General features: G+C 47.2%; 1 protein-coding gene across 1 annotated transcript in view; it reads left to right on the forward strand.

The window, feature by feature from the left end:
- NRBP1 (nuclear receptor binding protein 1) overlaps positions 1–11,916 on the forward strand; it is a 349,434-nt gene extending 337,518 nt beyond the window's left edge. The window contains exon 17 of the mRNA XM_086928169.1: positions 6,140–11,916. Coding sequence (XP_086784295.1) covers positions 6,140–6,238 — 99 coding nt within the window. The 3' untranslated portion in view covers positions 6,239–11,916. The remainder of the gene's footprint in view (positions 1–6,139) is intronic.
- Positions 11,917–12,331: the final 415 nt, after the last annotated feature.

Consider the following 12,331-nt stretch of genomic DNA (forward strand, 5'->3'; position numbering starts at 1 on the left):
AGGAACGAAAGGTATCTGCCACCTCCGCGTCACCGGAAACCGGGATCCCACCCACTCCCACCAGCTCCTTCACCACATTGCGTTGCTGCGCGGCCCTGAGCCTATGGGCCAGGAGCTTACCGCACCTGTCCCCGCCGGTGTAAAAGGCATGTTTCAGGAGCAGCGCTGCGTACTCCGCCCGATCCAGATCCAACGCAGAGAGGAGTTTCCGTGCCGCCTTCAGTTGCTTCCAAACACGAGGAGCCCCCGTACGGCGGTGGACCTGCTCAAGCTCCCTAACCTGCGCTGTCAGTTCCTCCCTCTTGCGCTGGCGTTCCCTGTTTTCCGCCGAGGAAATGGAGATAAACTCTCCTCTGACGACTGTTTTCAAAGCAGCCCACTGCGTAGCCAGGGACGTGTCAGAGTTGTTATTGTGGGTCAAGTAGTCCTGGATGACCTCCTCCACCCGCTTCACTACCGATTTCTTATGGAGAAGCGTGTCTCGGAGCCGCCACATCCCTCTGGAAGGGGTGGCCGCCGGCCACGCAAAGACTCCGGAAACCGGCGCATGATCGGACAGGGACAAGACCCCGATGTCCGCCGCCATGGCGGCCGAGCGAAGCGGGCCGCTCACCAAAAGATAATCCAACCGCGAATAAGTGCGGTGTGCGTGGGAGAAATAGGAGTAGTCCCTATCGGTGGGGTGCATGGTGCGCCAGAGGTCATGCAGGTCCAACTCCGCAATCTGGTCCTGTACCGCCTTAGAAAGCTCCCCTGTCTGCGGGAAGCGCTGGGCTGACCTATCTAAAGTGGAGTCGAAGACCATATTCAGGTCTCCCCCCAAGATGATATGGCGATCGGGCGAGGCAGTAACGTCCACCAACACCGATTCCAGGAAACGATCCTGGTGGTCGTTTGGGCTGTAAACCGAACCAACCGTAAAGGCAACACCACCCAAGCGCATGCGATACACTAAAAGTCTCCCCTTCTGCTCAGCATGTTTATACAACACCTCCCCCCTAAAGGAGCTGGCTAGGAGAATGGCCACCCCAGCGGTCTTAGTCGCAGCAGAGGAAAAGAGTTGCGTGGGGAACTTAGCAGAGCGCAACCTATGGCAATCCCTGGAAAGTAAATGGGTCTCCTGCAGGAGGCAGATATCCGCCTGCGACCCCTCCAACAGGGAAAGGATCGCCCTACGTTTCACGGGGTTATTCAGACCCTTAACATTAAGGGTCACAACTTTCAGGGGTGGCATCGCCTCCGGGGAAACAACGCGCTATGCCGCAGGCGGGGGATCAGCGGAGGGGGCGCGCGGGGTAGGGGTGCAGGGAAGGCCAAAAGCGGCATCGTACACGTTTGGACAATTTCGGACGGGACCCCCCCCACAACAAACCAACAGTGAAACCCCCCCCAAAACCCCCTTATGGCAACCAGCCAAAACAAAAAGCAGAGAACAACACCCCATAGTCTCAGTCCGGCCCAAATGGGCGAGTCTGCAGAAAACAGTCAAGTGGACGTCCAGCCACACACCACCCCCCTCGCCCCCCCAGCCCCCAGCCCAGCATCGTCAAAGCTAAGAGCCTCTCCCCCCGGAGAAAAATTAGGCCGTTAAGGCCACACCAGTAGATTCAGGCAAGTTCCTGGCCGCAGTCCTCAGGGCCTCCGCCATTTCAGATCTGATGGTGGGCGAGTCTGGACGACTCGCCGGTGCTGACGATGGGCGCCTTCTCGACCTCCGTCGGCCCCGCCGCTCGGGGCGCCTCCATGCGGGTGTAGCCCCTTCCTCCTCCGTAGCAGTAAGACCCAGCACTCCGCAGACATCCTGTAAGGAGCGAAGCTGATGCAGCACCCCATTCCATCGAAAGATAAGACGGAAGGGGTGACCCCAGGAATAGGCTGTCTCGTGCTCTCGCAGAAAGTCCGTAGCGATGCGGAAGGACCTGCGCTTCTGTAGTGTGATGGCGGACAGGTCCTGATAGAGCGCCACAGGTCTATCTCGGAAGGTCAGTGGCTGCTTCCTGCGGGCCTCCGTCATGATGCGCTCCTTTAGGGGGAAATCCGGCAAGAATGCCAGGATATCAGGCGGGGGTGCCGATGACTGGCGTTGGCGGCCCACCCTATGTGCCCTGTCAATGCGGATTGGGAAGTCCGCTCCTTCCCCCAAGATGTCGCGGAACAGGTCCTGCAGGTAAGCCACCAGGTCCGCACCTTCATCCGCGGATGAAACACCCCGCACCCGGATGTTGTTCCGCCTGGACCTGTTCTCGAGGTCCTCCGAGTGGGCCTGGAGCTCAACACATTGCTCCCGGAGGCGGAGGACATCCTGCTGGAGGTGGGTTATCTCCTCATCGCGGCGTTGAGCCGCCGTCTCCACAGCATCGACCCGCTCGCCCAGGCCCTCGACCTCCCTGCGCACCTCCCGGACCTCTCCAGCCACCTCGGTCTTAAGAGTTTGAAAGTCCTCCTTGAGGGAGCTGAATAGGTCCTCCATGAAGGACCGCGTGACCGGCGGCTCGCCCACAGTTGCGTCCGTTGATGCCCGGGAGGCCCCCGGGGACGGCTGCGTCCTGTCGCGTAGTTGCTGGGACCTGCCGAGCATTTCCGGCAAAGTGCGGTCTCCTCGCGCTGCGCCTCGTCTTCCAGTCATCTTGGGGCTCGGCAAAGCCCAGGGTCAGTTGCTGTAGGCGAGCTCCGCCGCTCGTGGGCACCAGATGTGAGGCCTTCGCCGAAGACAAGGGCAGTGCGTCACAGGCGACAAAATGGCGGTCCGGGCCTGGGCAAGACGGCCCCCGGGCCAGTAGGACAGGCAGCAACGTCCGAAGTGTAGGCCTCCTGCTTCGTGCACCCAGGAAGGGCAGCAGATGAGTTGGTGCCAGAACCAGCCGAGGCTCCCGTGCGAGAAGGACGCGGGCAGGGATCACTGGGCTCAGCCACACAAAGACAAGATGGCGGGAGGGTGGGACCCAAGAAGGCAGCCCGGGCCAGCAAGTCCATGGGCGAGTCTCAAATGGTAACGGGTCCGGAGAGCATGAAACCAATGCCCTCCTCCACCACCAGTTGATTTGTCCGGCTCGGGCACTGCTCGAACTCCGCCATCCAGCGCCTCCAGGCGCGGAGTTCGCAAGTCGTCACCCTTCGAGGCCCTGGGTAGGGGGGGGAACCGCCGGTGCAGGGCTAAGGTCCGTCGTCCAGCAATGGTGCCCTCCGCCAGGGCACCGGCCAGGGAGCCACCTCACTCCGCGGAGTCCGTCTAGTCCGCTCCCCCGGGATCACAGGCTTTCCGCTGTTCAGCACTCGGGCCAGCCGAGGCGTGCGGACAGCGCCGCACTACGCTCCGCCTCCAAGCTCTTCTCCTCGGGGCGACCCGGGCTCCACTCCTCGGAGCGATCTCAGAATGAACTTCTCGGGAACTTCCCCCGGGGCCACAGAAGCCAAAATGGCACCAAAATGTGCCCCACGAACTCCGGCACAGTCCTCTCACCCGCGATGCAGCCGCGGGGGGAGAGAAGCGCAGAAATCGGGGCTCAAGCGGAGCTGGGCCGGAGGAGCTACGGGAGGAAGCGTCCGCTCACCCCGCCATCTTGGCCACGCCCCCGATCCCACAAGTTTAATAAAAAAGTGGGCAAGCCCTCTGGATCAGAAGCATCAAATATTTGATGTATTAAATCTCCAAAATGGAATGGGAGACTCGTGTGTAGCAGCGAGTGTATCTCACTTGTGGTTCTCGCCACCTGTATTTCGAAGGTCTCTCGAGCTGATGTGTGAGCGACTTCTTGTTGAAACAATAGCGCTTTGAGTCTGCTTACCTTGTTGAAATCTGTTTTCAAAGTTGGAAAGGAAGTCCAAAGAGAACTATCTACAGTCCCATGCGGGAGTGGAAACCGGACATTGCTGCAACATGTAACGTGTTGAGAAACTTACTATATACGGGACTCCTGCCGTAAGCCGCATTAGTCGTGGTTATTTAAAATAACTGCCATTAGAAAGCAAAGCTCACAAAGGCGGAAAGCCTTTGAAGCTGCCCCTTTGTGGACCCTGTACATCCTGGGGGAGGAGACTTAGCAGCTTGTCCCAGGATTTGCGTTGTTTCAGGCCCCCCAAGAGCAGCAAGCACTCGACCCAGTGGTCCAGAAACATTTCTGGTGGTGGGACACTAATGGTAGGTTAGTTTCTGAGTGCAATTTTCATTAAATCCCACACTGCCATCAGTATGGGTTTAATGTGCTGAGAGGTTTGATACCTATCTAATCAGTTTTCAGTGTAGCCATTATGGTGCTGTGTAGTTCGTAATGACAAACTCCCCAGCTCCATATACTCTTAATGGCAGCACTGCACTTACAATGTCTAAGAAGGGACTTAGACACTGTAGGGGTACAGGGCGCATGCACCTGTAGCTTCCCCACTGGTATAGTGCACCCAGCTATAGGGGTGACTGATCTATGCCAGGGCAGTGGTTTGTAGGCATGGCACACGGGGATGTGTAACAATACAAAAGGACTGTCAATTGTCTGTACAACTAATTGGGGCAAAGAAAAATGTGACACTCTGTGTCTACCTATAAAGTGTGTACAACAAAAAGAATGACCTATTGGCATAAAGAAACATATGGCGCAAAAATAATAGAAATGTGTGTCTGTGTTCTACCTATTTGTTGTCCCTTGTTGTGTATCCTCCTTTTTAGGAAAGAATCCTAAATACCTTATGAAACAGACATCCCCCGTCTGGAAAATCCAATGGACGATAGGATGTTTTGTATCATTAATTTGTGTTAATTTTTGCTTTTCTCACTAAGCTTAGGTCAAGCTTAATTGCAGTGTTGTTCAAGAGGTCCTGACGAAAGCCGAGTACACTTTCCTACAATGGCTGAAACATGTTGACCAAATAACATCCTTAATAGACAGTTATTGTGTCAAACTGTCTCACTTATTTTAATATTGACACCATGATTTTCCCTAATAAAGTTCTCCTTAAATCATGGTCGCCAATTTTACATCTCACTTTTTGATTCTTTTTGCACACTTTTTTCTCACTGCAATTTAACATCCCACACCATTCCAAACTGATTTGACTTTTGGTATGATCCATCACTGGTGGTTCCTTGGGTTTGGAGAAGCACATAATTCCAACAGGTGTGTGGCTCCTTAACCGAACCATCTTTGGTTCTATCCCAGATGATGAAGCTCTGCCATATGGGTGGGCTGATGGGATTCATTTCCTTTTTGTTGTACACACTTTATAGGTAGACACAGAGTCAGTCACATTTTTCTTTGCCCCCATTAGTTGTACAGACCATTGACAGTCCTTTTGTATTGTTATACTGTGAATAAGGGGTTTGTCTGTCCTTTGGTCTTTAAATAATTTTTCCCTTAGACCCTCCACCAACCTTGTTTTTTGACACAGGGATATGTGCCATATTGACTCTTCGCTTTGTTCTGCACCAAAACACACACCCTGCAAAGGACTGCTTGCTAGAAAAATCCTCCTAACAAGGTCCTAATCTATACATATAAATGTATATAACTCCCGATATGTCATTCTCATCCATCCGTCTCGTAAAAAATAGGGGAGAAACTGACATGCACCGATGAAGGCTATTTATGACTCAAATAACGTCACAAGGACACTAGCAAAAGGGAGTCGCACATCCCCTTTGGCACTTACAAGGGCGTAACTAGATTTAAAGGTTTATCAGGTTAAAGCTTGAGACAAAAGAAATCCGAAGGAGGGGAGGGAATGTAGATTACTCTTATGTTACAGAAAGTCTGGGGACCGATTTTGTATCGGAATTCTAGATGTTTGGATACTCCCAGCTTAAACCAGTTATTACAGGTTAGTAATGTGTGGCGTCTTGCTGATTCCGTTGTATTTTTCAAGCGTAAGGTGTCAGGACTGTGACTTCCAGGTAAAATGAAGTTACAAAAGACCTGTTGTCAGTGGGCCCTACACTGGTGGAGCTATTGGTATTTTTCATCTGCATACCCCTTAATGGCAGATGTATCCCCTATGTTCACCATTCCCTCCCCTAGGTCCAGTATTTCTGGGAGAGTTGTGCATTCAATCCATGATGTTGTTGGTTTCACATTGACATTGTGCTGTTCTCTGAAACCCATTGAGTGCTATGTATATGATAATAACCGTGCCCCTCTTGTTTTTCCCACAGGCGGATCAGAATAGACTGGCCTGTTTACTTGAAGATGCATTCAACAAGTTCCACTACGCACGGAATGGAAGCATTGGGGCAGTCACTGTGTCGTCCTAGCAAGCCCCGCCGTCAGACCAGAGGTCGCCAGAGATGCTTGGTTGCCCATGATCCTGTTGGAATGAGATTGTCCTCCGTCGGACAGAGTCATGCAGGAGCTCGCGAGCATGCGATGTGCCATCAGGCAACACGAGCACATGAGACGAAAACCACACCTGCCCCCTACCCTGTCAGTCTGCCATTGTATTAAAAGGAGTTTAACAATCAGTATTATTCCTAAATCCACAAGTCTTGCCTGGCTGCATCTCGTTTTACACTGGTTGTGCCTGGCTTCAGAACATGTTCACAGCTTGCTTGGCAGGCCGCCACCAGGTAGACTTGTGGTGTGAACAAGGGGGCTTACGAATGAACAGGAGTTGGCAGCAGCTTCGAAGGAATGGACATCTGTCTCGAAAGAGATTTCTGCACACCCTCCGCCTGGTGGGCATTGTCAAAGTTCACGTTCTAGAGCCTGGTTGTTGGCTCAGTTAGCAAGGGGCAACCTGCATCTACTTATTTTTTTATTTCCATTGTACAGATGTTTGTTTTTCTTGGGGTATATTCTGTATTTAGTTGTTATTTAAAGCTCTAGATTATCTACCTGGGATGGTGAAAAATAACTGGGGAGGGGCCCAGGGAGGCAAAGTAGGCATTCTTTTCTGTTTCTGTAGTTTCTTCCATGTAAACCGCGTCCATACCCCTAGCAGTCCACCTTCCATACAAATGACACATTTCAAGAGCACCAGTGTGCTGGGCACTTACTGCAGTCTGGTCTGTTATCTACGCATTCTTCACTGGCACGGGATCGATCCTCTTTGGTATCCTGGCATGAGTTGCGCCCTTCTCTGACATCTGAGGCGGTACTCTAACATGAGTGGTTAAGTGACTTGATTCCATAAGAATGACTTGTTTTGCTTCTATTCTGTAATCTATGCTTCTGAGATTTACCTGGGGGAGGAGGTGAGGCATGGGACGTAAGGACTGGATTCAAATTGCGGTGTTAGTCATTCAACTGCTTCCCCTCACTTTTTTCTTGTTTTATTTCAGTTCCTATATTTCACATTAGCCTGCACTTTGTTTAGCACAAGTGTTTCCCTTAGACATGTGAATATACAATTGTATCACAGCCTGCACTGAACAGTTGCACAAATACTCGCACACTACTTGCATATATGCCTGAACCCTTACACAATTTCTCACACATCATTGACTACATAGATAATAGTGCAAATACATCAGTGACTGTTCATTCATAGTCAGTCATGCGAATTCATATCAAAACGCAAAAACCCATTCAGCAATATGCAGAGTACAGAACACAGCCTACACTCAACCCTGGTGCCTCACATACAAATTCAGTGTGCTTTGATCCAAGGACACAGCAGTGCAGATGTGCATTGTTCCCACAACCTTAGACACAAGAATGAAATCCACAACCTCTACACAATTCCTTTGGCAGATGCAAATAAGAGCACCGCTCTGTGCACAACTTACACACAAACCTCAATATTTGAATACTGGAACACAAACTACACACACCTCCAGGTTGCTGCACAAAACCACGGGCACAAAGATGTTAATACACTGGACATACAGTTGATAACTAGAGATCAAACTTTACACTCCCAACTCAAGCCTTAAATAACTTGCAACTACAACCACAGACAGCTTCGCCAAGTTTTTGAAGCCACAGAACTGCAGATTTTAATTTGATATTCAGATGTGCACAAAGATTGTAAGTGTAGGTTGACAATGTTGTACAAGAAGTAAAGTTGGTGAAAAAGTGATAGCGGGTGTGTTCATGTATGAACACTTCTGCAGGGGAAGGTGCATTTTGTGAGATCGAGGGGTAGCATGGAGGCGGAGTTGCTTTGCAGAGCAGAAATGCAGATAGAAGTTTTACAAAGGGTATCTGTGAAAGATGGGCGATTGCTTTTTTGTGCCGTAATGGAGGGAAGTGTTTCGAGGGACATAGTTTGCCCAAGTTATTGTCTTTTTCTGTGTTGTATAAATCAGCAGGGTCTTAGGGGCCAATGGGGTGGTGTTATCCTGTTTTTAAGGTTTGTCATGCGAGTTAGTGGTGTTTTCTGGAAAAAGTGATTGCTGATTTAAGGTGCTAAAGGCTTTTAAGTAATGGCCATGAAAGCTCCTTGGTTCTGGAATCCACAGTTTTGATTGTGGATCTGCGCAATCATAATGTGCAGTTCTCTGGCCATACTGTCCGAGCAAGTATTGCAAGAAAACCTTTATCACAGATTTGGCCTCCCACAGAACCAGAATGTGATGGGGTTTCCTCTTTGTTAGCCTAAGCTTTCATTGGGTCACAGACGTATGGCCTTTCCCTTGCGACATTTAGGAGAAAGGGTATGCCTACCAAAGGCCGAGGTTCGTTTTTTGTTAGTTTACATTGCTGTTCGTTTTTGCTTGGTCCATATGACCCCTCTCTCTGCCATGATGGCTAACTTTCTTGAGGTTTCCTGTTAACCTAAATCCAAACTGATAAGCCAGACTGTTATCCACATTCATATTCATAGACCAGAGCTGTTCTTCCTTAGAAATATCTGCATCTGCGGAACTAACTCCTCTGCTTCATGGCTTAAAGACTTTGACTTAATTAAATAGATACCTAGATTGTTTTTTCCTGTGCATTAACAATTTCCTGTATTTGTTGCCTGACGTCTCCTTTGTTCTCCTGAATCTCCATGAGTTTATATGAAGCTCTTTTGTTTTCTCCATTTTAAAAGAGCAGCCTGTGGTCTAATGTTTGGGTGCTTTTGCACTGTGTGGAATCTTTCCTAATTTTCCATTCTTACTTAGTTTCTGTTTTCCAACTTCCTCTTGCTAATTGGTTGGGGTTTATTAGAAATGCATTCAGTTGGCATTTGAGCAATTCTGTTTGATGCAAATCTACAGCCCTCTACTTCAACTAGATAGCTGACAGACTGAGTTTGCTTAGTTGGTGGATCTTGTGTTCTTTTGTTGCCTACTCTAAGCCGGGGGCCTGATTGGTGGATGAGCCTTTTTGTCTGGTTGACCTGTCAATCCTCCAAGCACATGGCAACATTGTCTTCCGATTCCTGCAGTATTGTCTCTTTTCCCAGAGAAGATTTATTGACTTCACTGAAACCTCAGTTTCTGGCATCGGGAAAATAAGTTATTGGATCTGGCAGCCTTTGGACCAGTCTTTTTTTATTTATATAACATCACTAGACACGTTTTCGGTGTTTCAGAGCGATGGAATCAAGCAAGTAATCAAAGCCTGTTATTACTTCAAATTCGTAATCTTTGTGTGAAGAATTTAGCCCAAAAACGAGCAAATAGGTCAGCTTCCTCCCAAAGGTCTTATTTTTATTTATTTATTAATATTGTTTTTTTATACAATTGATCTCTTTCTAAGGTGTTCTGATTTATTTTGCTGTTTTTGGTGCATCTGTAAAAGTGAGGCTCGTTTGTTTTCCTCATCAAGGATGATGGGTACAGAGGGACGCTTTGCCTGCAGTTTTGGCTGTGAATCCGGGGCTAGGTTATAGCTTGAATTGTAAACTTTGAAAATGTGAGCGTTTGTGGTCCGTTCTAGAGTTGACAGCTAAATTGTTTAGTTGACAATACTTAGTCAAAGTATAGGTTCAAATCGCTCTGGAAATGTCACCCGAGATGTCTTCATAGTAGCACTTTAGCCACTCCTAGGCAAGTTTTATGCATGCTTGCTTATTATTCAGATTTCAAGAACCGACCACAACAGGTGTCTATTGTTTAACAAGTCGCCTGTGCCTGATGTTTGCTCAGGTCTATGACGCTCCCTCATTTGTGCAGCTCCACTCCCTGCTTGAGAATTACATGCGCAGTGTTGCATCTACCCTAGTAGATATTTCTATTCCTCACCCATCCAGCCTGACACAGATTATTGATGCTTTGAAGGAAATGCTCTCCAACTCACCAGTGGACACCAGATGCTGTTAGTTTGTTCACGTCATTCTAGATACCCCTTGTTGTAGCTCTATTTTTATTTGGTACGCTGCTAAAGCAGTTCTTATTCTTCGTCCATTGACAACTGATTTTAAAAAGCCATTGATAGAAACGGTTTATTCAAATTATCCTGCCACAACTTGTGATCTTCAAATGGAGAATTATAATGTACAATCCTTGTATTACAAGTTTTTTTTCAGTGTTCTCTGGTGTTTTTCTGCTGATATGGGCTGGGATGTGAATCACGTTTGAGCTGGACTATCAAGCATATTCAAAATGTGTTCATCATTTGCACAGTTTAAGTAGGCCTTGTTGATTTTTTTTGAAGTCACCTTCAGTCCCTTAAAATATGACTTTTTTTTATTATTTTAAGATTGTAAATTAAGATTGTATTTAAAGATTATGCATTGATTTTTCTTTGGATTTTTGATCCAGATATTTGTTTGAATGTGAAATTGACTGGCTTTAATTTGTCCCATATTATGGGATACTGGTCCAAACTAATGTTAGTTTAGAAACTCTTGTGTTTCAACTCTCTTGGATTCTCTTGAGCTTTACCTTGGGATTATATGGATAAAACTATAGCAGTTGCTAGTTGTGCAGTCAATTCCAAAAAACCCTGATTGGTGGTGTTGCAGCGGTCTGCCTGGCCCACTGAGCCCTGCATTGTTTACATTAGGTACTTGCTCAGTGAGCATGTACTAGATAACTCATTCTGACATTGAACTCAAAATTAAAATGTAGAAGGAAAGCGAAAAATGCCAACCAAATGTGTAGATTTTCAGCCTTTAAAAAGATAATTCCACTTAGTTGTGGGATGAGTAATGTTTTGCAACAGGTATAGAAGTGATCCTTATTTATAGTTATTTTTGCTTAGTCTTCAGTTGGTAATTTTCAGCTAGTTGAGGTTTCCATCTTGGCCTGTCTGGAGCTCGACTGTTTGTTGTGATAACGGAGTCACACAGAAAGAAATGGATCTGGAACAACACCTTACTCTCATCCTTTCAAAGCTTATCTGGCATACTGAGATTTTATTCAAGGAAATTATGGCACTTTAAAGTCTAAATCTACCCTTGTGTAAGTGTTCACTTTACCATTCATTTGTAACAGCAAAGTACAAAATAAAAATCAAATAGTTTTATGGCGACTGCAAAGACTGGCAAAGTCATAGCAGATATAGTAGGGGATTTTGGCACCAGTTTGAAACATGAATAGGTCCCCATTTTAACTATAGGTTTGCTAGGCGCCAAAACAGAAGTACCAAGCTACCCGGGTACTTGCTTTGACACCAGGGGCAGGAAGATGATGGCAGGGATCTGCAGTTACTAAATTGACAAACGGTGCATGAAGCATCTGCCAGTGCCTTACTGTATTGGATGCTCCTTTTAAATCAAGACTGTAGTAGTACCTTTGTTTTTTGTATTGAATTATCCTGGCATGTTGGAGGAATGGGGATTTAAGGTAAAGGCCACAATGAGCATTCTCATTCCCTTTTGAAATTTCCAGGTCTTTCTTGCAATTAAGTAGCACTAGGAGAGGTTAAGTCGTGCCAGTTTTTCCCCGCATTCACCCTCATTGGCTGATTTCTATTTTCCAGATATCAAAAGCAAGTTCAGTTGAGATACTTGCAAGCTGAGGATTACTTCAAATGTTTGGTTTAAAGCAGAACATTAAACTAGTATGTCTAACATCTATATATTGCTGCTGTATTAAAAATATACTTTTTTCAAAAATGTGACTCCATTAATTCTGCTTACTAATATAGAGATGTTTATGGGACGCGATAGAGGAACTGTGAGCTTTGCCATGCATTCTTGCTTGACTTATGTTCTAATGGTATGTTTGTTGAATTATTGTTACTGCAGATTGATTTGTCAAGGTTTTTATTTTTGGACAAATTTCTCAAATCTTTGTGATTTAAAACCTTGTTGCTCCTGTGGTTAGCTTCTGTGACTTATGGATCCCTATGACAACTGCACCCTAATACTAGCCAAGAGAGGGAGACCAAGTTAATGATGTCCGCTTTCAGGGATGCAAAGTCCAGGGAGCAGACTCACTTCCATTCCTGGAACTGGTCTCCTCGCATCTCTTAAAGCATAAAGAAGAATACTGCCCCTTTCCCTTCTCACACAAGAGTGGCAAAGGAGT

This window comes from Lissotriton vulgaris, chromosome 6, assembly GCF_964263255.1.
Source record: "Lissotriton vulgaris chromosome 6, aLisVul1.2, whole genome shotgun sequence".
NCBI classification, from domain to species: domain Eukaryota; kingdom Metazoa; phylum Chordata; class Amphibia; order Caudata; family Salamandridae; genus Lissotriton; species Lissotriton vulgaris.